General features: G+C 42.1%; 1 protein-coding gene across 1 annotated transcript; it reads right to left on the reverse strand.

Moving 5' to 3' along the window:
* LOC135558198 (protein Wnt-3a) lies at positions 1-25,323 on the reverse strand. Its single transcript, XM_064991929.1, has 4 exons — positions 25,229-25,323; positions 9,925-10,163; positions 841-1,106; positions 1-679 (listed from the first exon to the last, which is right to left on the reverse strand). Exons 1-4 carry the CDS (start codon positions 25,321-25,323, stop codon positions 200-202), a joined length of 1,080 nt encoding a protein of 359 aa, XP_064848001.1. The 3' UTR covers positions 1-199.
* Positions 25,324-26,416: the final 1,093 nt, after the last annotated feature.

Raw genomic sequence — 26,416 nt, forward strand, 5'->3', positions numbered from 1 at the left:
CGCATGACAGGCGGCTATATATTTTTTTGCCTATTAGCTGACTGTACTATAGCCGGTTAATGCTTGATCAAAGTCAAATCAAAGCCTCTCAAGTTCTCTGAGCCCGACTCATACAGTAGCTTCTTGTTTTATATGTTGAAGTCTTAAAAAAAAAAAAAATTGGGGTGAGGTGCAGAAAGAGTGGTGCCAGAGGCCCTATCTATTTGCAGGTGTGGACATCGTAGACTCGAACACACTCTTGGCAGCTGACGTAGCAGCACCAGTGGAAGATACAGTGGCACTTCTCCTTCCGTTTCTCCGCCTGGGTGTTGTGTCCCCGGCCGCAACACAGCAGGTCGCAGCCGTCGATGCCGTGCGACGTCAAGTTACAGGTGCGATCGCGTGTCCCGAACGAGCCTGTTTCTGGGTTGGGTTCGCAGAAGTTGGGCGAGCTCTCGTAGTAGACCAGGTCTCGCTCCGTGGGTGGTTTGAAGAAGTTGTACTTGCTTCTCAACGTCTCCACCCAGCCACGGGACTCCTTGTGCTTCTCCACCACCATCTCTGAAGCACTGTCATACTTGTCCTTCATGTAGTCTCCAATCACTCTGAAGTCAGGCTGGGACCACCAGCATGTCTTCACCTCACAGCTGCCGGACAGGCCGTGGCACTTACACTTCAGAAACATGTTGTCATTCAGAGACTGAGGGAGAGATAGACGCAGGGATGCAATTAATTTAATGAATGTTAAGTCTAACACTTGGGGATCTTTATGAATGTTTAATCCATAAGGCGGATATAATCAGTGATAGAGAGAGAGAGAGAGAGAGAGAGAGAGAGAGAGAGAGAGAGAAAAAGTCTCACTGTTCGACCCGCCTCGTTGTTGTGGCGGTTCATGGCGGAGCGCGCATCGGGCCGGTTCTCACGAGCGTCTGCAAACTCCCGGGACACCATACTGCCGAACTCCACATCCTCGCTGCAGCCGCCCCACTTCCAGCCCTCGCCGGGCGGACCCTTGTGGCGCGTGTCGCAACCACAGATGGTGGCCGAACCCTCAGCACAGGACCGTGTCACGGCGAACGCCACACCAGCTGATGCGATGGCATGAACGAATGCTGACTCACGCGTGGCTGTAAAGAGAGGGAGAAGTAGATGTCAGATTTATATATCTATCGTATGGGTACATTCTTACAGACGTGAACAACCACATAGGTCTTTACGCAACGCTGCTTGTAGGCAGCTCAGTTCTTGTGTGAAGGATCTCTGTTTGTGAATGAGTATAGTTCATACAGATGTAGGATCTAAATTTGATCACTCTTTTGTGGCTGCAAATTTTCCCACAAAGCAGGAAATGCAAAATTGTAGTGTGTTTCAGTTTTAAAAAGTCTTCTAAAGTTTGCAATTTCCACTTTGAAATTTCAGACTTGATTTGCCCTGATGAGAAATTTATCAACCCCTACAAACATGTCCATTAAACGTCCATCATAAATGTCCATCAATGTCCATCATAATAATCCACATTTCCTGTTGCTGAAGGATTATTTTCCTGCTGTAGCAAACCAGCTCAAATTAAGATCCTCCATCTACAGTATATGGTTTACATACAGGGCCATAGGTCTGAAACCATGGCAGTGCAGCGAATGATAAATTGTCACCAATAACTTTGCTGGAATGTACCCATTAATGTATCTCAAAAACCACGTAGGAATTCAGATCAGTGTCTACCGAACAATGATGCTGGCACCTGCTACTTTTCTGTGCTGTCCTGTATAATGCTATATAATACTGTAAATGTCACACATCAACCCTACCAAGGCAAAGATTCAATTTACGTAATCATTAGACCACGCTTGTTCGTGAAACAATGCTCCATCAAGCTACGATCCATATACATTCCATAGACAGTGTCATAAAAATCTGCAATGTATGACTATGTTGATTGGCATGCCAATACAGTTCGATTCAATCCAATCTGATCTGCTTGAGCAATCGAGGACAGTCATCTGTCTTGGGTGTGTGTGCGTGTGGTGGGAGAGGGAGGGAGAGAGCAAGCGATAGAGGGAGGGAGGTCTCTGTCTGTCTGACATAGTTTACTGATGACTCATCATCAGAAACTTCCAGGGAGATGAGAGGAAGAGACAGGCCTGACAGGACTATAATTAACAGACTCAATTAAGCTTTTGAAAGGTTAGGAAAATGGCCTCACACTATAACACTAAGCCGAGAGAGAGAGGGGGGGGGGGGGTGATGTCGGTCTTGTCAAACTATAACCATTTAATATGAGGTGCAATGTTTCACTGAGGTCTCGTTGACGTTCCACTGTCCCTGATTTTTACAGGATCCCTTATGACAGGAAGGATTCCCTGGATATATGTGCTTAGGTCTTGTATGGTCTTGCACAATGACAAGAACAGAAAGACAGCCAGGGAGAGAGGGTAGGCGAAGGGGAAGAGAGCGAGAGGAACAGGGAAAAGGAGAGCAAAAGGATGACGGGAGGGAAAAAGAGAGAAAGAGTGAGAGAGTTGGACAAGAGGAGGAAAAAAGAGAGAGAAAAAGGGAGAGAGTTGGGGGGGAGAGTAAGAGTGAACAAGTTATGGGGGGGGGGGGAGATAAGTAAATGACTATGGGGAGTAGGTACTGTGTGAGCTCCTCCCAGGCTGCAGGTTTGAACCAGTTTGAGGAATAAGGGGCATTAAGAACAATGATGCAACAGAGGTTTACTGGCATCCATTCTCCATCACACCCTCCCTTAGCGGGACTGTACCAAGCACTATTATAGTTTACTCTGGGATGTCGCATCTCAGCATTGAAACGAAAGGCTTCCGCATGCTTCGGTTCGGCTGGTGCCTAGACGAACTCAGCTAGGCGAACCGAATGAGCGTGCACACACACTCCCTTAAAAGACCTTCGCTTGAAAAACAAGATTAATTTTATTTCAATTGAAAAAAGTGCCTATGGTACTTTGTCCATCTTGAGACGCTGTATCCAGTATACACTTCCTCAACATTGTCAGAATTAATCGTAAGTAAGTCAAGAAATCGGTCATTCATTTTGATGTTTTTGCCCAGTAGATGTTATTCATGCGATTTTTAATTGAACTAAGATGCTTGGTGCTGTATTTCTTAAGTGAAAAAATGTGCATGACAACGAGTCGTCTATCATTGAACGACAACAATCACTTCATTGAAGAATCCCTACTGTTGACCAATGACCGATGAAGGGGCGTAGGCTTCGGCTACCGAAAGTACTCCAAAAGAATTTGGGGGGTGCACGAACATCATCAAAAAAAATGGACCTAATACCAAAACGTGTCACAAAATGTGACCAAAGTGTCGTCATAATATATGCACAAAACGTTTCGGATGGGAAGGATGAAGGATGCGGACCACTTAACAGTCTAGTATAGATTAGTTGAACGTCTATAGTCCAGTTGACATGTTACTGAGAGTTTATTGAGCATCTATAGATGGACTATCCAAAGAAGTGTTATCCAACCTTATGCCCAGTATCTCCAATATCCTTCGCTGCTCCTTGCTCAAAATGTTTTGAAATTGTGTGATATATATATACCGCGGATGGGGAAAACAGAATAAAAACAGAATAAAGGGCGAATCTATTTGCTTGGACCTCATCAGAAAATGTCTTCCGTTGAAACGTACAGATAGAACTTTACAAATGGCAGCGCAGTTGATGTTGACCGTCTTCTTGTTCCGTCACCCTGAAGCAGTCACTAGGTGGTGGCTGGTAGTTGGAGGTATGAATGGTCGAAAGCTTGGGAGGTTGTCTTTTCGATTTGATTATCAGGAAGCCAATAAACCACGGGTCAAACCCTCACAGCTTTACTGACACTGATGCCGCGGAGCAAAGAAAGGAGGAGAGAGGAGGGAGAAATGGAGGGATGAGACCAAAAGAAAGGAAAATAAGACCTCTGGGGGCAAGATGAGAGAAAGAAGGAGAGACTGAGAAAAAAAAAGAACTAGGTCCTGACATCTAGGGGTGGGTGGTGGGTGGGACAGACCAGGGCTTACCTGGAACAGAATGTGCCGGGGGGTGCCCAGCCTAAGTGGACTGATTACTTGTGACCCCCCCCTATCATAGTTTGCCGGACCCTGGCATGGCAAGTGGTCCCAACGACCTGCTGGGGGCTGAATCCCCTATTGTGCTGCCACTGTCACGCCGCATTAGCCCCACAATGGCCCCAGATATTTTATATGAATTCTGCCCTCGCCAGTGATTAGTGGGGACCAAGTTAAGTCATAGCAACAGAGAACTATGCGTTGGCCAGACCCCGCATGTCGGCAGACTGGGAAATCCCTATTCAAATGGTTTAATAAAACAATCTAAAGGGCGTGTGAATGGGGAAAAGCGCTTTCTCTCCCGGCTTAATCTCATGGTTGTGGAGATATTGTGCTCCGAGCAGTGCCCAGTGGGGTGCGGGGCTAAGGTCCCCCCATCAACTCCATTTACCACACCCATTCTTTCTTTCTTAGCCAGAGTTAATGATATTATGGTGCGCTAACCTCACCTCCCCCAGCATGGAGAAACATGCACTTTATGAAAAGCAGGGCCCTCTTAGCACATCCTAAACTGTAACACTTTCTCATCCGGAGGTCAGGGGTCATAACCTGAATTCCCTGACTGACCTTTTCACTGCTTGGTTTAGTTGAGGCATTAAGCACCTAGGAGAAGCATATAAAGTGCATCATTTTAACGCATTGACATTTGAACACCTAGATTACAGAAGCAGATGCACCGCCTTTATTTTCCATCTAAGACAGTTTTTTTTGTGTATCAGTCCATCAATCAAGTAAAAATATCCTGATTCTCCAACCCTTGTGACTATGGTTGTCGGTGGCACATTATTCTCGAGAGTACTGCAGTACTATAAAGTCCAACTGTGAAATGACTACCTGAACTATAATTCACAATCGGGACAATACCACATATTATTGCTAATTGTGAGTCCATATCATCACATACAGGTATTACATAATGGAGACCTAGCCTATCAGAAAGACACTCAATATCTTTCGTTCTCCATTTAATCCACTGGTGTGACTAACAGTGCATGTTTATACCTGTGAGACTCAGCTTTTGTGTCTGTGTTCGTGTGACTGTCTGTCCTCTCTTGTTGGCCTTCCCTGTTCTAAGCAACTCTATCAGTCACACTAGGCTAGGGTTTGGCTACTTCTCCTACTCCAAGTGCGCCAAACAAGCTCTCCAAACGAATGTCCCTGTCCTGTCCTGTCCGACGCACGCACGCATGCACGCACACGCACACACACACACATGCACGCACGCACACGCGCACAAACTGAGAACACCTGCACAGTTTGCCTCCCCTTTCATCACAGACAGATTCCAGCGGCACATGTTTTGACACTTTGGTTAATGTAAATTAATGAGTGCTGACGCAGACATAGCCTGGAGGTATGTTAGGCCCTGTGACAAGGGCAGGGCGGGCGGAGAGTGGAGAGAGAGAGAGAGAGAGAGAGGAGGGAGAGAAAGAGAGATAGGAGAGTGAGAGAGAGTGAAAGAGGAGGGAGAGAAAGAGAGATAGGAGAGTGGAGAGAGAGAGAGAGGAGGGAGAGAAAGAGAGATAGGAGAGAGAGAGAGAGAGAGGAGGGAGAGAGAAGAGAGTGGAGAGAGAGAGAGAGGAGGGAGAGAAAGAGAGATAGGAGAGTGAGAGAGAGTGAAAGAGGAGGGAGAGAAAGAGAAAGAGAGATAGGAGAGTGAGAGAGTGTGAGAGAGCGTGAGAGAGAGAGAGCGCGAGAGAGTGAAAGAGCGCGGGAGAGAGAGAGAGGGAGAGAGAGCGAGACAGTGAGAGAGCGCGGGAGAGAGAGAGAGAGAGAGAGAGAGAGAGAGAGAGAGAGAGAGAGAGAGAAGTGCCCCCGTTTAACGTGAGGGAGAAAGATAACTGGCTGCCCATAATCTCTGTCATGCTAATCGGTTAGGGATGGTTCCACATGCATTCATGTAAACAAATGATGGAAAACTGTCCCAAAACCCAAATAGACCCGAATACTATGTAGAACGTTTGCATAACAGCACATCTGCATGATACTGTTTGTTTGATGTGTACTGAACAAAAGGAGAGATAGCGTGAGTGAGAAGGTGTGATTGGTACAATGGGTTGTTGCCAGAACCAGCAATAACTCACTCAGTATAACCTGTGTGTCTATTCAAATAAGTGTATTATCTGTCATACACTGAGTGTGCAAAGCATTTCCATGACATAGACTGACCAGGTGAATCCATGTGAAACCTATGATCCCTTATTGATGTCACCTTAAATCCACTTCACTCAGTGTAGATGAAGGGGAGGAGACAGGTTAAAGAAGGATTTTCAAGCCTTGAGACAATGAAGACATGGATTGTCTGGCTTGTGGGTGATTGGGCAAACATTGAGGATGGATGGGCAAGACAAAAGATTTAAGTGCCTTTGAAGGGGGTATGATAGTAGGTGCCAGGCTCACCGGTTTGAGTGTGCCAAGAACTGCAACGCTTCAGTTTTTAACGCTCAACAGTTTTTAATGCTCAACAGTTCCATGTGTATATCAAGAATGGTCCACCACCCAAAGCACATCCAGTCAATGTGAAGCATTGGAATCAACATGGGCCAGCATCCCTGTGGAACGCTTTCGACACCTTGTAGAGTCGATGCCCCGACAAATGGAGGCTCTTCCGCGGGTAGAAGGGGGTACAACTCAATATTAGGTAAGAAGTTCCCAATGTTTTGTAACCTCAGTGTATAAATCCATTCTAAATCACACATATTTGCCTTCAGTCATCCTTTCCGTACCTAAGTGATGCCATATACAGTAGGTTATGTATCTGAAGGAGAACACTTGAGTCCTGCTCTTTCCTCAGCTTTGCCTGGAAGCTGTTCACAGGGGGATGCCTGCCAATAAACTGGTTAAGACAAGGGATTGGTGTTAATAGGCTAACTGACAGATAGGTGCAAAGCTTTTGAGGCCTATGGTTCCTTTCAGCCTTTCTCCCAATAAAAAAAAGCCTAAGGAGGAAACAAACACAAATCCGTCTGCTCGGCAGACAAACAGAACAGACACTCTAGCCTTGCCGGGGGACAATGGACCCGATGCACAGACAAATACAAGCATCAATCAAAGCAAATGAAATGAGAAACTTCTCCCTTACTAAGCCCTATCAAAAGACCCTGAGCCCCGCCAGTCACTCTCCCCGGGACCCTGACAAAGACACTTAATCCAACCACTTTGACCTCTCACGTTTTTAAGGGCTTCACTGACCTTAATCCAATCAAAATGATTTACTAAACTCCCCCCCCCAGACCCAAAGAGTAGCCTGGCCTGGCTGCATCTCTCCCCACCTCCCCTTTCCACCCAGTGCCCCTGCAATTTAGACAAGGAGGGAGAGAAGCCATGGGGGTGATGTGGAGGTATTTACACCACAATGAGGCCAGGGACTGTGAACCCCTATCATTACCCACCTACTTGAGCTCAAGCCTTCTCCATCAATGTAACAACTGGCTCAAGAGTTTATTAAAAGCAATTGCCCCAACTAACCCCACATCCCACTCTAGTAAACATCAGTCTTTTCCAAACCCAGTTGACAGGTTTAGAACCCCCCCTCTCTTTTTCCTCTTCCTCCTCTCCTCTCCATTACCCCTCCATGCTCCTCTCTGCTCATCCCTCTTCCCTTGACTACAGGCAACTAATCCCAGGGTCACAGTGCAATAGTGTGGAGACAGAGAATCCACTAGCTTCATGATATCACAGCTGAATAATACAAGGATGAACATTTTTAGAGTAAAATATGGGTGCTTCTTCTTCGGGTTAACTTGATTGAACAGAAATGAGAAAACGTCATTTTCTGCTTGAATTTAATTGATAAGGTCTGACTTCATCCCTATTTTACACACCTCACATAGAAGCCGAGGGGAGGGAGAGGGGGAGCCTTGAAGGGGATTCCCTTCCAGAGAAAATTCCAACAAAAGACAACATTCTCCACCCAAATTGTGTATACACATCATTTCATCTGTTCAAACAGCTCATAGCTGAATGACTCTCACAAGTCTATTTGAACAAGGATTTTAATTGCATATGATTCTCTATCTCTCTCTCTTCTCCTCTCTCTCACACACACACACACACACACACACACACACACACACACACACACACACACACACACGCACACACACGCACACACACACACACTAACTGAGGCAGGATGGAGTTAAAATAGTTGTTTGTTTGATCTTTCAACAACCAACATAATATAACAACAACTTACAACACAATGGTCTTATTCTATCCCCTCAATATCAACACCAGTTGCAGCCCTGATTAAAGTGAATGGTAGAGTTTTAGTCAAGACAGGGTTAGGTATCGTTTCTCATTTGAAATGCCACGCATTACCAACATTGACAGGCAAGGAAATGATTACCGTACACTAGTATTCTTTCAAGAACTTGGGAACAGGCACGGGGAAAACACTCACTGCATGTATTCAATTCATGCAGGAAAATCATTTGTTTGTCACTTGTATAATACAGCACAGTAATGTTTTTTTCTAATGTAGCAAATGGTTTTAAGACTTGGCTCTCACAGTTAAGACTTGGCTCTCACAGTTAAGACTTGGTTCTCACAGTTAAGACTTGGTTCTCACAGTGAAGACTTGGCTCTCACAGTTAAGACTTGGTTCTCAAGTGTTATTAAATGTATATTGTAGGCTGTCACCCATAGCCGTCCTGTTCCGTGGATGAGTAGCCCAGCAGGAGAAATGCCAAGGCTGCACTGTTTTATTATAGTGTCTTTTTCTCTCAAGATATGTTGTTACCTCAAGCACTGGTCCAAAAAATGGCTAGCTTGCAGTGTTTTATGGTGGTAGAAAAAGTACCCAACTGTCATACTTTTTATTTTATTTAAAAAATGTTTTTATTTTATCCCCTTTTCATGGTATCCAATTGTTGTAGTAGCTACTATCTTGTCTCATCGCTACAACTCCTGTACGGGCTCAGGAGAGACGAAGGTTGAGGGTCATGCGTCCTCCGATACACAACCCAACCAAGCCACACTACTTCTTAACACAGCGCGCATCCAACCCGGAAGCCAGCTGCACCAATGTGTCAGAGGAGACACCGTGCACCTGGCCACCTTGGTTAGCGCGCACTGCGCCCGGCCCGCCACTGGTGCGCGATGAGACAAGAACATCCCTACTGACCAAGCCCTCCCTAAATTGGACGACACTAGGCCAATTGTGCGTCACCCCACAGACCTCCCGGTCACGGCCGTATACGACAGAGCCTGGGCGCGAACCCAGGGACTCTGATGGCACAGCTGGTGCTGCAGTACAGTGCCCTTAACCACTGCGCCACCCGGGAGGCCCAACTGTCATACTTGAGTAAAAGTAAAGATACTTCAATTAGAAAATGACGCAAGTAAAAGTAACAGTCACCCAGGGAAATTCTACTTGTCTAAAAGTATTTGGTTTAAAATATACTTAAGTATCAAAAGTAAATGTTTAAATGATTTCAAATGCCTTATATTAAGCAAACCAGATGGCACCATTTTCTTGTTTGCACAGAAAGCCACGGGCACACTCCAACATTCAGACATCGTTTACCACGAAGCTTGTGTGTTTAGTGAGTCCGCCAGATCAGAGGCAGCAGGGACGACCAGGGTTGTTCTCTTGATAAGTGTGTGAATTTCACTCTTTTCCTGTCCTCGCAAGCATTCAAAATGTAACAAGTGCTTTTGGGTGTCAAGGAAAATGTAAAAAGTACAATATTTTCTTAAGCAATGTAGTGAAGTAAAAGTAAAAGTCTTCAAAATTATAAATATTAAAGTACAGACACCCCCCAAAACTACTTTAGTAGTACTTTTAAGTAGTTTTTACAAGAGTACTTTACACCACTGTTTATGAGTGTATCCTGTATTCTCTGCTAATTATAGTACCATACATTACCTTTGTCCAGCACTGGTCCGAAGATGGCCTTGTCGTTGATGGTGGTACAGTTCCAGCGGCGGCCCCTGAATTGGTGCTGGCACTCCTGGATGCCGATCTTCACCCCTTCTGCCACACTGGGCATGATCTCCACATAGTTCCGGCAGAATCGCAGCTGCTTGGGCACCAGGCCAGGAATGGAGCCGCACAGGATGGGCTGGGAGCCCAGGGACGAGTACTGGTGGCCCACCGCTAGGGACCTGCATGGGGAGAGAGGAGGCAGTGACATGATATACTGACTACTTGTGTGTGTCTCTCTTTCTTTGTGTGTATGTTGTGCTTATGTGTGTACGTGCAGTGTGTGTGCGTGTGTGTGTGTGTGTTTGTGTGTGTATCAGGTGTTACCATTAAGCATCAATGCCTTATCCCTCTATCTATCCCCTCTGTAGCCACCTGGCGTTTGTGTGGGTTGAAACCGCAGTCCCAGTGCTATACTCCACAAAGGTAACCGCGCCACGAGGAAAGATGAAAGTCCCCCCGTGAACCCAAAGTGGTTCATAGACCTCTAGGTTGACAACTTGGAAACTCCACCTTGTTATTACAGAAAACCACACTTTTTTTTAAGTGTCCACATGCTAAACAGGTCCTTGACTTAGGGTAATGAGAGTACAACTGTACATTGAGACTTCAGACAGATGTATTAATTACATATCTATCCATCCATCCATCCCCATTTCTCTTTGAGGACGGATATTCTGGGATGCAACAAGTGCAAACTTGATTGTTCTCTGATAATATCTTTCTGTCTGTGTGTGTGTCTTTCAATGAAGGTGTTAACATCGCGCGTAACCATGGAAACGTGACAACTCTCTCGGTGCTGTGTCATCCCATGTTATGTCATTGTGGTCCTTTTGAAGAAGTCTTTTGAGGCAGCATGCTGTAATTGTAATTGTTTGATCTAAAGAACGCACCAGTCAATCTGGCTCCAGTCCGTTTGTATTACCACTCTAGTGGACTACTACCGTCAGTGGGAGGGTCGAGAGTGGGAGGATGACAACCATCCAATGAGGATGAAAGGAAGCATGTACATGAGCATGAAATGAGATTAAATGATGGCCACTATGGTCTAACCACAGCTGATACACGTTATTGTCCCCACGGGGGGGGGGGGACTATTTTGGACACATTGACAGCAAATATATTTCACTTCGATTATCCATTTCACAACATAGGTGCTTGGTTGAGATCCAACTGTATACACCCATGTATTACAGTCTATTAATAAGATACACTCAGACCACACTCATGCACTTCCACATCAAGCTTTTAACATAGAGTATTTTTCCTTCACTCCCCACTCACTGCTCCTCTGCTCTGCTCCTCATAATCCATCACATTGTTTTCATCTAGCCACCATGCATTCATTTCCATTCACCCTCTCCCGGAGTACCACATACAGTTAGGGTTAATTCCATTCCAATTACTATCCATCATTGTCAGCTCAGGTAAATTACAACTCATAGAGACGATAGGATTGGATAAACCTCATTCTCTGAATGGGATTGTTATACTAATCCATTCACCATGAATAAAAACGTATTATATTACAACCGCAACATAACCTTTGATCTAATAACTGACTTCCTATTGTCATTGGCAAGGCAACTACTGCATAGTAGCAACAAGTTCCTCGTTGGCACTCCAGTCAACAGCTCCTTCTGCAGTAAACTCAGTCCTCGCTGAAGCTGCTATTGATGACAGTAATCTGGCGATCCACGTCTGAGTGATTTAGCCATTATGACAGAGACAGAGAGTGCAGTGTTTGTTTGCACAGTGATCTGCTCCAACCTCCAACAGTAGAACAAGGGAATTTTACACTCATCCAAAATAACAGGAGCTGGACAAAAAGAAGATGAAGTACATATAAAGAAGGGATATCCGCTCACTGTTTTTGACACTCCCAAACGTGGCTCCGACAGTAGGCCTCAAGCCAGAGCAGGTGGGAGCAGGCAGGACTTGTGCAGCTCAATTATCTCACTATCTATTGACCTGGGCAACGATGTAAAAGAAGTAATCACTCTGTGATCACAACAACGAGATTAACATACAGAGCCAGAGTCTCACCCCAGGCATTTCTAAATTCCACTCTAAAAAAGAGATGATTTAACCGTATCACTCTACACTGAGAGGTTTACCAGAGACTTCGTAGCGTTGAGATCATCATTAGAATCATCTTACGATGTATCTTTAGTAGCCGAACTGTTTCCCAGAGGCTTCGTTAGTAACGTTTGCCCTTAAAGACGTTTGCACATCTACGAGTGATCCAGACACTTGTAGAGCAGCTAAAGTGCATCGTTAGATGCTTTTTGCCCTTCCACATGACTTTACTCACAGAAGATCTCCATTAAACATATAATCAAGATGTTTAGGCTAGGCATCTGTCTGACTGTAAGCTCCAATAACTTCAGAACGAAGTTGACTACAAATACAGAGTGCCAAAGTATTTTCAATTACTACAAACAAGTGACAGATAAAATAATGCTTCAAATGAAAACCCGAGAAAACTACATTAAAAGATAAATAGGCTACATGGGCCTATACAGTATATTTCAATCATATTAAAATCATATTGAGTTTTATTTTTGCCACTCGGCTACTGCCTGTCATTTTTGCCTCAATATGCTTCATGATGTGTGACAAGACATGTGCAATTAGTGCATTATTATTGGGTAAGCATGTTAAGCCGCCTCAATATTTGTAGCCACAGATTATAATACGTCTCTAAGAGCTGATCCGTCGTCGGTACTGTGGAATAATCTAATATTAAGGTAAGATTGGAGTGGAGAATGCTGATCCGAGAGCAGTGTTGCTTTTCTGTCGATTCTACCAGTGTCGACAAACGGCTAAAGACGCACTTAGCGATCGTTCTCTCTGCGGGCTTGTTCCTGGGAAACACTTAAAAACGCTGCCTTGGAAATAACGACGCGACTGGTACGATCATCGCAACGCTTAATTAAGTTACTGTTGCAACTGGATAACCCGAGACCCAGGTCATTCCTGAGAGACAGGATGACCTTGTGTACCAGACGTTTGCGTCGCAAATCAAGTCAACGTAGCAGATATATTGTTTGCGCTAACAAATGAAGCTTAACTGAATACACCCAGTCTCATGCGTCTGCCTTCAACCTCTTGTCTGTAGCCTACGTACGTCAATGGGTTACCGAGTAAGTGTAGCCATTTAGTACTTTCCAAAGTATATCCCCAAGCAAATGGCGGAGTAATGTGTCATGCTCACTTTAAAGGCTTTCCCATATTATTTTCCTTGGCTCAGAGACATGACTAGACCTCTGGTTAATCATATATGAGAAATACGAAAAAGAAAGACGGGGTGAAACAGGCTCTAAAAGTGTCTGAGAGGATATCAAGTCCTCACGGCCTGCATGTTGTCTGCGACACATATGAGCGAAAGCAAGCACGCCAGTAAACAAGGAAACTCCTATTCCGAATGGACCTCTCTTTGGCACTTGTCAATCTGCACCCTAAGGCGCTAAGCTGAGCACAGCGGACCTCGCACAACAGAAACCTGAGTCCACATCACAACCCACCGCAGACACTTGCTCCTAATAGCCATAACATGTAGAGCAGGAATGTGATGACTTCTGAACCATGCCAAGTGAAACCAGCCACACAAGTACAGCCCCCCTCCGCAAGTGTGAGCAGATAAGATCTTGTCTGGGAAAGACTGAGGGAGGAAGAAGGGAAAACAAGTGGCACAGCTTTTCATTTGACCTGTAGACGTTCTGTTCTGCCAGGAAGAACCTGTGAATGTCTCTGTGGGTGTTGAGTGAGGTCAGCAGGTGTAAGAAAACAAACAGCGGCATGGTTTCAACCTATCCAGCTAGCTACATAGATACTGTACTGCTGCATATGTTTTTATCTCACCATTGTGCTGAGCTTCTTTTTGTAGTGCATTATGCTGTTCCCCATGCCTGGTAATATGGTTGTACTATTTTAGGTGTTACCTGTTGATTCCTGTTTGACCATGTATGAGCTGGTTAAAGCTAGTATTGTATGACTACTGTGTGAGTGTATACTGTAGATGATCAGATCAGAACAGGCCAGACAGGCAAACAGAACCTGCCTGGACAATAGACACAGTCATAAGTCTCGGGACGTACAGGAGCGCCGCTAGTCTCAGCACAGAGGGAGTGGGGTGCTCTCGAGGCGCCATTCTGACCAAATCATTAAAAAAAGAAATGAATAGTTGATATGGCCGACCATAAATGCAAATTAGGCATCATCACTTGGGATGTCAACAGTTAACCATTAGTTGGTTAACCGCTGAAAATAAATTTGACTGGTCAAGCTTATCGGTCTACAGGTTCATTTGCATAATTTTGTGGAATTAAATGTGTGTATTTTTGTTAGTTCGTCATGTTTCTTATTTATCACATGCACATCGCATACAGAGCCTATTGGAAAAACCCTGTCTCGTAATGAACGCTCACACTGCCCAGCTCCTCAAACATCTGTTCTTATAAACCCAGTCTTTGCAAAACCTTTCTACGTGCAATCGTGCGCGAAAACTAGGAGGAACCAACCTTTCTATTGCTACTGGGCCTATTTTACATACATAGATAACTGGGATAATTTTGACCCCAAAAATAAACTATTGGAAAAAGCAACAATCATAGCAAAATATCAAACTTAATTTTTATCAAAATTACATCATTAGACATGTAAATAATGTTATCTGAAATAAAATATATCCAAAACATTTAATTTCCATATTCTGGAAATCGAATATATATATATACAATGTTAAACAACCAAATGTTAAACAACTTAAATACCATAACAAGTTGCACATACAGAATATTGGAGGTTAGGAATTCTGGTATTTATATAACAATTTCCATAGAATCATTTTTTTTTCAGAGGGTAGCTGCATTACAGTTCTACCAAGTATTTATACCACTGAAATATTGTAAGAGCTATTTTGACCTCAACGAAGCAATACCCTTTGATTTATTCCACAGCCTGAATTCAAAATGTATAAAATGTGTTTATTTTCTCACTTATCTACACGCAATACCCCATAATGATATAGTGAAAACATGTTTAAGAAATTTTAGAACATGTATTGAAAATGAAATACAGAAATGTCTAATTTACATATGTATTCACACCCCTCAGTCACTATTTTGTAGAGGCACCTTTGGCTGCGATAACAACCGTGAGTCTTTCTGCGTAAGTCACTATGAGCTATCCACACCTGGATTGTGCAACAAAAAAATGAAACTCTTCAAGCTCTGTCAAATTGGCCACTGTTGGAACTGTTGGAATCATAGAAATAGAATGATTATTCTAATTCTATGGTTGGTGTTTAGCATGACAACATATCAAAAAGCCAGGTAGGAGTTATGAAAGGGTAGGAACCAAAGTGTTGTTCAGTATTTCCCAGAGGACTCTAGTCAAATATGAATTGATGTTACATTTAGACAACGATGACAACATACTGATCTACACCACCACTGGTAGCAACTTGTATTAGAGCTAACGTTTGCTTTGCCCTAGCTAGTGCATTTAGCTAAATGCTAGCTAGTTAGCGATTAGCATTATTTTAAGCACATGCCAGCTTCCTTAGACTAGCTAACTAACTCCCGTTTTGCAGAGAGTAAGATACACAAACTAATAGTATAATAGAGAACATATGGATTCATCTTCAGAAACAATGTGGAAAGCAGCATTGTTCTTGTTTTGGAAGAATATGTTGAGTGAATGAATTGACAGCATGATGTGACAGCTTGTTTGAGCAGAGTAGAAAATATTGTTGAGGCGAAATATTGTTACTCATTGAATTTATTTGATTTTCGTTTTAGAAACTGTTGCTCCCAAATGAAAACTTCAGGTCGCACAGCAAAATATTTCATTGTATATGCAATGAAATTGGTCGCACTTTAGAGCCCTGTCTATACCCCATGGCAAAATGTGTAGTATTGCAGGAAATTAACTCAAAAACGTAATTGTTTTCGCCTCCGCCATCGAGGCGGGGCCACTAAAATATGTTCCCCGCCAGGTAGGGGGTCCCCCAAACAAGATTTCACTGAGGGCCCCCTAACGGCTAGGGTTGGCTTTGGTTGAAGGCAGTCTGCATGTTGAGAAGATATAATTAACTGTTTGAACCCTGGAAGTTTAACTTCCTAGCCTATTTACAATGGATGTCTTACCTTGCTTCAAAGTGACTTAGCCAAAATCCAACCGTAGAAACATTTGGGGGATTATTGTATAGGCCGTGGCCACTCCGGAAACCTCTTTCTCAAATTTAAGGATCCGGATCATGTTCTGCGCATGTGTTATTTAAACACCCATTTTTTTATATGTAGCTGCTGACACTCCCCCAATCCTTTGACGTTTCTGTCTTTACTCGCCCTCTCCTTAACCATGATGATGTAGCCAATGTCTGCCTTATTTTTCTAAACAGCTGAAAAAAAAACCCTGCGGCAATTTGAATGAACATTCCAAAAAATATATAGCCCATTATGAAGGCTACAACCTTCTCTGTCTGTTGCAATGAATATTGCAGTTGCACAAGCAGGAAGCAGTCCCTACATATTGCAAAAACAGTAATTGTTTTGTGTGATGACGTAGGCTATAGTTGCTGCCATATTGTAGCCACTCGCCACAGTTACTGAAAAAAGAACACTATTACTTTGACTGCCTGTCTACCTCCTGCTGAGCGAATGTTTGCAATGATGATGAAAAAATAACATTACAACACTAATTAGGTGTCACTCCCCACTTGAGTTTTGCATTGGGGTAAAAAACGATCTGTGTCTTAGAAACACACAGGCTCTAAACTGCTATTTAGCTTCTCAATAATCATGGAAGTACAGCACGAGTAGGCTACCTACGGTAGCTGTTCCACCTCTGGGCAGCGAAGGTTCTAGGCAGCCAAGCATGTATCCGGACTGGTAACCAGAGTCTGACAGTGGGCAAGTTTGTTTTGCATTTAGCCTAACTCCCCTCCTGAAAAATAACATGAAATCGTGCATATGCTTAATAGCCTACTCTTCTACGATAGTTTGAACATGTTGACCATGTCTTTTGTGTACAACGTGGAGTTTGTAGGCTACACCAGACAACGGCGTACAATGGCTGATCAAGGAGGGGGAAGCAGCAGCTACGTAGTCAGCATTGTGAGCTCAGCTACATAAAACAATCTGGAAGGAGGGAGAGACGGTATGGAGTGGGCAGCAGCTATGTAACAAAAATCACGCACATGCGCAGAAGTCTCAGTAACTTTAGCTATCTGTATTTTGCAAATCTGTATTTTATAAAGACTTCCTGACATGCCATTGAAGGCAACCTTTCTCTCATGTTCTATTGGTTTTCATACCAACGTTTTTTCTTTGCCCAGAAGCCAAAGTCACAATCTTAGTCATATTAGCAACACGTCCGAGTTGCATCTTTAGACTTCACCTCTTTCAATGTTTCTAATGGAGATTTTCACCTCTGTCACATGAAACCACTCGTATCAGTTGAGCTTTAGAATGGTGTATTTCCGATATTTGCGTTTTGGTCCAAGGCCATGCAGGGGGCCCGTCAAGGGGGTATAGCGACAGACACAGCTGCACATTGCTTTATAAAATAACCAACACCCGCTCAGACAAATTCCAGGATTTGATTAAATTATATTATATATATATACATGATATAATATTTATCCATTTTGCCATGATTCATAGTGTTAAGTAATATTTTTTCTTTATTTGATTTTTTTTGTATTTGCAAGAACAGGGGGCCCTTTATAGGGCCCCTATAGGTGTGTGGGCCCTAGGGCGGTCAGACCCATGGCCCTCACACTGGCTCTGCTTCTGAGGACGTCCTATACAGGCTGAGTGATTCAGGTCACCTCTATTACTGTTAGGAAGTAGGAGGAGAGGAAGTGGGGAAAGCTTCAACCATAGGATTTATGGATTTATTTCAGAGGTAGACTATGGAGTACATGGTGTTATTGAGTACTAAAAATACATATTTTACATGCTGTACAACTCCATTTAAGATATATGGAGTTTGTGGTCTTAAGTTGAATGCAAAATGTTTTCATTTATTAGTAAATTGTTCCTCCTTGTAATTCATAGATCTAACTTCTAATGTGAACTAAATTCCTCTCTTTGTTCCTGTCTCTATAATATAATATGTTGTCTACCAGCCTGGTCTCAGAGCCTGGTCTCAGAGCAAAACATATTATATTTGACAAAAATCTGTGCTACTCCATTTCGTATGATATGTTACTTTACATTATGTTACATTATTTGATCTGTTTAGTATGATATATTATGTTCGATAGACAGTAGGTTAGAAACTAAAGTTCAGTGTTTGGTTTGGTTGGCTGGGTGGGTGTATAACGCAAACTTCTAGGAACCCAAAGGTAGGGTGTTCAAACCTCATCACAGACAACATTAACATTTTGGCTAATGCTAATGTAACATAATGTAAAGTAACAGACTAAATGGAGGGGCACAGAGTTTTGTCAAATATAACTTGTTTTGCTCTGAGACCAGGTTATGTAGACTGCCAGCAGCACCATGTCACCAAGTACAATTCTGGGTATGTGTGAATGAGCTTAGCGAATAAAAGGGATTCTGATTACAAAGGTTATTTCTATTTTCTCAAAGGTAAAGAATTAATCATGTGTCTTATACCATATTCCTTTACTGTTCCTTACCACTTGACAAAACCATTTCCTCTAGGTGATACACAAACTCAAGCAAAACCAAAATTGAGGATTCATCGAAACCTTGCCTGTGTCATCTCCATAAACAGTAGCTGCGTGTTATCACCAGAAATACACACACAAGAGAAAATAATAGATATCATGTTTGATTCTAGTCTCAGACAGTATAGATCTTTCCACCTCTCATTTAAATGTATCCAGACTAGGTTTAATGCATATTTCAGCAAGCCCAAGCAGGGCACCGTAGAATTACCACTTTACTCTTGCAGGCCCTGGGGCTTTGGAGCCGACTTTGACATCAAGAGAGCACGTTTGGGAAAAGGAATGTGCGGCAAGCTTTCACCTCCAGGTATTTATCTTTTAAGGTGGGGTGGTGTGGTGTGTGTGTGTGTGTGCGGTGTGTGTGTGTGTGTGTGGGGGGGGGGGGGGTGTAGTCAGGCTGAGCCATGACAGGTCGAGGAGTTAGAGAGACATGAACCTGTGTTGGTCGAGATCCACATCCTCAACCAATCCTCCGCCAATCCTCAGCCAATCCTCCACCAATCCTCAACCAATCCTCCACCAATCCTCCACCATTGTACATTCTAACCATTCTAACTCCAAGCAGCGTTCAGGCACCAGCTTCTGCCAACAAACCTGCACAAAGTGACTTTTCATCATAATAATATGTCAGTTCTTGGATGATTGACAGTTATTTGCAAAAGTAAAGACATGTTTAGTGAGAAGAGTTAAAAGGCACGTATTGTTTAATAGCAAGGTGTTATGTAAAAAAATTTGGTTTAACCCTTCTGTTGTGTTCGTTTCATGTTAATTAATTCTATGTTCCTGGTCTAAAATAACCGCCCCATTACAGCTGATTATAAATCCATATTAATACATATATTATCACCTAATGTTGTGTTAGATCTTTTTATCAACTTGAGTTTTTGTGAACTTCTATTTGCTATTCATGGCCGTAGGCCTCATTGACCTGAGCTCATACAACTAAATTTTGAGTAAAAAAAAGCATAACGTATGGATTATTTTGACTATAACAAATACTCAGATGAAACATATTGTGCTATTTATCACAGACTACTTTGTGTCAAAGTTTAACAAGGACTCTCTCCTCCTCACCAGTGTCATGATCAAAGATATGATCAAGAGCCTCACATACAGTATAGAATTTGGTCATTGTGCCACAGAATGAATTCTGAGCAAGGCCTCAAAAAGCTTTATGTTCCAGAGCTGCGAGAAAAGTTCAATATATTATTGAAACAATGTTGCGATTTATTGTGAGAATGCCAACAGGTGTGGTTCCTGTGGGGGAAAGATTCTATTGGGGAAAGGTTCCAATGGGGGTTGCCATGGAAGCCAAGAAGGGGAGTGAGGTGTGTGTGTGTGTGTGTGTGTGTGTGTGTGTGTGTGTGTGTGTGTGTGTGTGTGTGTGTGTGTGTGTGTGTGTGTGTGTGTGTGTGGTGTGTGTGCTCAAACACACATGGATGTGGGGTTCTGGGAGACGAAGTGTGTCCATCTGATGAATGGGCATGTGCCTGAACTCAATTTTATACACTAATTGTAGTCTCACCCATTCATTTCTAATGACCGGTCAATTTTGTCATGGAACCTCATGGAACCGTATGACAATCAGATTAATTGAACTACATTTTTCAGAGAGAAAACTTGTAAATCGGTCCAATTAGACCGGAACACAGCAGGAGGTTTAGGTTACAGTACCATGAAACATAAGCCTATATTTTAGCTTCTTATCTCACTCTTTAGTGAGGTATCTAGTTTCCATTAAGCCAGAATGAATCAAAACTCAATATAACATAAAGTATGCAGAGTTCAATGGTGACTTCACTTCAGCTCCTTATAGCCTGGTGTTGCAGATTCAGCCGAGCGTTGTTTGTATTGGTAGGGGTGACACAATAAGACCAGAGAACGCTCAGCGGCGTCTTTGGACACACTCGCCTCTGTTTCGCTTTCGTCGTTGCACTCTTGCCCAGATTGAATCAGTGCTCTGACCCACCCACCAATAGCAAATCATAGACACACAAGTTGATGACTTTATTTTGGTGCCAGAGGCTGTTTGCTGTGACCAAATGGAAGCCTGCCATCTTCTGTCAGTCATCATGACTGGTTCTGGTGTTTTGATACAATCTTGGCCCCACAAAAAAAGAAATTCACAAGACAGCTCTTTTATGATCAAAAAAGAGAGGGTGAATGACTTTGTACTGTGGCTTGTACATAACTCTGTCACTTTGATTCTGGTGGAACTCAGGGAACAACCCTCCCTGTCAGCATTGTATTAGACCAGTGTTTCCCAAACCTCTCCTTGTGTAGCCACAGCTAGTTCTACTTACAGCGCCTTCAGAAAAGATTCACACCCTTGGACATTTTCCACATTTTGTTGTGTTACAGCCTCAATGCAAAATGGATTATATTGAGATTTTGTGTCACTGGCCTACACACAATACCCCATAATGTCAAATAATACTCATAATATCGTTTAATATGATTTTTAAATGACTACCTCATCTGTGTACCCCACACATACAACTAATTATCTGTAAGGTCCCTCAGTCGAACAGTGAATATCAAACACAGATCCGACCACAAAGCCCAGGGTGATTTTCCAATACCTCGCAATGAAGGGCACCTTTAGAAACAAGGAGATATCGAACATCCCTTTGAGCCTGGTGAAGTTATTAATTACACTTTGGATGATGTAGCAGTACACCCAGTCACTACAAAGATACAGGTGTCCTTCCTAACAGTTGCTGGAAGGAAACCACTCAGGGATTTCACCATGAGCCCAATGGGACTTTAAAACAGTTACAGAGTTTAATGGCTGTGATAAGAGAAAACTGAGGATTTATCAACAACATTGCAGTTACTCCACAATACCAACCCCATTCACAGTGAAAAGAAGGAAGCCTGTACATAATACTCTAAATAAATAAATATTCCAAAACATGCATACTTTTTGCAACAAGGCATTAAAGTGATACTGCAAAAAATTGGCAAAGCAATTAACTTTTTGTCCTGAATACAAAGTATTATGTTTGAGGCAAATCCAATAGAACACATTACTGAGTACCACTCTTCATATCTTGAAGCATAATTGTGTCTGCATCATGTTATGGGTATGCTTGTAATCTTTTGAGGATAAAAAAATAAACGGAATGGAGATAAGCACATGCAAAATCCCATCGGAAAAGTCTGCTTTCCACCAAACACTGGGTGATGAATTAACCTTTCAGCAGGACAATAACCTAAAACACAAGGTCAAATCTACACTGGTGTTCTTTGCCAAGAAGACCATGAATGTTCCTGAGTGTCTGAGTTACAGTTTTGACTGAAATATACTTGAAAATATATGGCAAGACCTGAAAATGGTTGTCAAGCAACGATCATCAACCAGCTTGAAAAATGTTGATAAGAATAATGGGCAAATGTTGCACAATCCATGTGTGGAAAGCTCTTAGAGACTTACCTAGTTAGACTTATAGCTGTAATCACTGCCAAAGGTGATTCTGCAAAGTATGCAAAATATGCAAACATTTCTAAAAACATGTTTTCACTATGCCATTATTGTCTGTAGATGGGTGAGAGAAAAAACAACTATTACATCAATTTTTAATTCAGTCTGTTACACAACAAAATATGGAATAAGTCAAATGGTGTAATTACTTTCTGAAGGCACAGTAAAGGCCCAGTGCAATCAAAAACTTGATTTCCTGTGTTTTTCATAATATATTTCCACAACATGAGGTTGGAATAATACTGTTTAATGGTGATAATTCCCTTTAGTATTTAACTAGGCAAGTCAAAAAAAAATCTTATTTTCAATAATGACCTAGGAACAGTGGTTAACTGCCTGTTCAGGGGCAGAATGACAGATTTGTACCTTGTCAGCTCAGAGATTCGAACTAGCAAACTTTCGGTTATTAGTCCAATGCGCTAACCGCTAGGCTACCCTGTCACCCCAAAACTATGCAGAAAATGAGTTAATAGATCAATAAGAAAGGTAGTTCCAAACCTCTGCCAATAACAGTTAATTTTCAGTTTTCCCCTCCCCGCTCAGAGCACTCCGAGACATTCCTATCAAAATTATTGTTTGAGAAACTGCCCTTTGCTAAAAAGCTATTTTTTTGTTTATTTTTGACAATTTTTTTTAATTGAAAGCAATCACTGTACGGAACTTAATTGTTACCCAGAAATGATTTGATATTGAGATAAAAACGGCTGATAAATGGCTTGATGATTATCACCAGTTGAATCGGGTACTGGTATAGATCAAATAGGGGAACGTCTGGGGGATACTCAAAGAGAGGTTTGCGAAAAACAGAAGTAGACCATTAGATTTCTCCCCACAGAATAAACCCATCCTGATTTTGGCCAGTCTTTCCCAGCCCTGGGTCTAAGAGTAGGAGTGCTGATCTAGGACTAGAGAGCCCACCACTGTTCATGATGGATTTCTGTCCAGCTGAGCATGTAATTAGATTCTCATCAGTATTACCACCAGGAGACCTATTAGCTGAAATAAGTGCAGGACACAGCATCTTTAATAGGAAATTATTGATTTGTTGAAGGATGCAGTGTGTGATTGGTGAGATGCAAACCTGTAGTGAATTTCTTGGGACTGAGGATCTCTGATCTAGGACTGTGTCTTTTCTGTAGCATTCCCTATCCTCTGGCTCTTTTATTTTACCTTTATTTAACTAGGCAAGTCAGTTAAGAACAAATTCTTATTTTCAATGATGGCCTAGGAACAGTGGGTTAACTGACTGTTCAGGGGCAGAATGACAGATTTGTACCTTGTCAGCTCGGGGGTTTGAACCTTCTGGTTACTAGTCCAATGCTCTAGCCACTAGGCTACCCTGCCGCCCCACTAGGCTCTAATGCCTCTGAGCTGCAGAATCCAACAAATGTCTGCCCTCTCAAGGGAAGATGAGTTGTTCAACAAGAGGGTTCCACAAGCCTTTCTATGAAATCCATCCTCAAGATGAGTGAATGGAATTCACATGCATCCAATTTCCTATCCTCCAACTGCACCTTTCCATTATTCATTTCCATTATTATTATTATTATTATTATTATCCAACAGACTACCTAATGCCCAGTTGGCTCAAATCCCACTCTTTTCTTTCATCATTTTTTTTTCTCAACAGAAATCAATCATCTATCAATTAAAGCTCCTCTACTGGCCTGTCAGTCAATCTACTTCATTTCCAAATGTGACTTCAATCGTGATAATATTATAACATGCAATAGGCCTACTCAATAGTCAATAACTCAGAAAACAGTTCATATTTTGTCAAGAGATTACAACGGACAGCTCTTACCTTTAAAATAAAACATTAGGTCAACGATGGATTACTTAGAATCAAAAGAAAATTCCAGTTGAAAAACTCCCACCCTAATTTCCACAATCTGGGAATGGGCAATTGGGTTTCATTCATTTTTCAACTGGCCCCCAACTCAAGGCTTGAAGGCATCCCTCATTCTCCTAAGGCCTACTGCTTAACACAATAAGACGTCAAAGGGAATTTGACTGTTTCGGGAAATGATCAACATCAGTGGCATAAGAAGACCAATAAATGTCATTTGATTATTTGGCTACGGAGAACAAATAAAACTGTAGTTAATGAAGCATCGCTGAAAGTGGCTGAATCAGTGGCCGAGGCTATATCCAAATGATTGTAGTATAGCCTCTATCTCATGGGTTTACACAACTGCATTGGATAACATAACTGATAGGCCAATTTCAATTGAATACTTGGGAAATAATTAATATTCCTAATAGTGAAATCCATTTATTAAATTTGTGTATAAAGGATTCATTACATGATATCGAAAAAAATCATTGAGATTACTAGGAAATGTACATTTTGCGTATACATTTTCTAATTAAAGTAATAATAATACTGCACGTATTTTGTTGAGTTATGATTCCACATTATTCTTCTTCTTTTTTTCTTTAGATATTAGTCTCATTAAAATAATAACATAATTCATTTTGGTTCCCCCAAAAAATGTACCTTTCCCTTTTCCCACTGCCTCTCTCATAAACGAATGTGTTCTGCACCTGCCATTAGGCCAATGTCTGTCATCGAATATTGAATCAAGCAGAACGGAGCATGACCTCTTTTTAAGTTAATCAAATCATGCTGAAACTAGTTTGCACAAAAAATGTTTTACTCTGCATAACCAGTCTGTGTCGGTATTATACCCTTGTTTCCGCAGTGTGCACTTTGAAATCAATAGTGTCATTGACTCAAGTGCATTTTTTTTCCTCATACAATTTCACTTGACGAGCTTTGTAACCCATCTTCACGATTCCGTCTCAGCTTGTTAACGTCGATACCAACTGTCCGTTGACAGGGTCAATTAGACCGGTATGATGGGCTACAACTTAATTGCCAGGGTGCCCAGTGTTGGAAACCACATGCTGATATTAGCCTATCCTTTCAAAGAAACGAACTGAAAGCAACAATAAATTAACATAAAGTACTGTATACTGTTGAAATAACAGATAGGCATAACAATCATATGATATTGCAGAATTTAAGTTAAAAGTAGAGTGAAATGTAAACTTACCACCAGATAGGGTAACTTGGTATGGCATGCGTAAGCCCACAAAGAAACAGGAAACATCCAAGGTATATCATCCTTAAAAAAGTTTCGCTAAACATCTTCACCAGATACACGCGCGCACATACGCGCACACTCGTTTTTCAATGAGAGAAAAAACGAAACAATCTGCGCTGCTTACCAAAATGTCTCACCTTGTCCTAAAACTAGTGCTTGGTTAGAGAAACAGTATTTTGCGACTAGTCATGGCAGAACACAGGAGCCAAATATTAAAAGTTAAAACCAGCTTGCTTTTAGGACCCAATCAGCAGGTACTGCCAAAGGGGAAATTCTGGTGAGCGCTGTTCGTTCCCTTGCGTGCGCTCTTTGCCTGAGTCAGTTAGGCTGAACGCAAACACAAGAATGAGCCCATTTTAAGAAGATAATGTTTTAGTGCTCATTAAGACGTGGTCGCATTGGCATGCTGTGTGTGATATATAATGTTGTTTAAAGGAGAAGAGGGAGGGTCCGAGGTCTTTTAAATAGACATGGAACCCCCGTGGATTGGGTAGCTATAACAACCTGTCCGGATTTCACTCCCTGGTTTGAAGCTGCTAAAATGCAGAAATAAATATGTGTGAATTGCTTGAGCCCCGCTATTCAGTTTTCTAATCCTTCATTTGTCCCCTGTATGTCATTATGGATGCATCTACATACACCTGAGAAGTTGTTTTGTAAGTGATGAGCTGAGTACTAAAAACGTGGATTTTAACTTGAAGATGTGGTTATATCATTACTCCCATATTCGTACCTCAAACCATATTTGCATGATCCTTAGAATGTTCCTTATACTATCATACCCATTCAGATAGCCTAGGTTATAGAAAAAAATGATGTAACGAATTTGGGTTATTTTTGAAAGATGGAACATGTAATTATATCCGTCAATTATCCATTTTATGTGACTATATTTTGTCATTTTCTGCAGCATTTGACAACTTAACTTACTTTTTACACATTGTGATATCCGTTGAAATTGCAATGTTAGGGTTGCTTGAAAGCTTTTGGTTCTTATCGATTCACTTTCACATAATTAATGCCGTTTATCTCATTTATCATGACAAAAGTTTTGGCCTACAAGAGAGAAATGCATGTCGGTTGTACAAATAGTATCATCAAATATCTACAAATAAGGAACCGCCTAATCTGGAATCG

Source organism: Oncorhynchus masou, chromosome 17 (assembly GCF_036934945.1).
Source record: "Oncorhynchus masou masou isolate Uvic2021 chromosome 17, UVic_Omas_1.1, whole genome shotgun sequence".
NCBI lineage: Eukaryota > Metazoa > Chordata > Actinopteri > Salmoniformes > Salmonidae > Oncorhynchus > Oncorhynchus masou.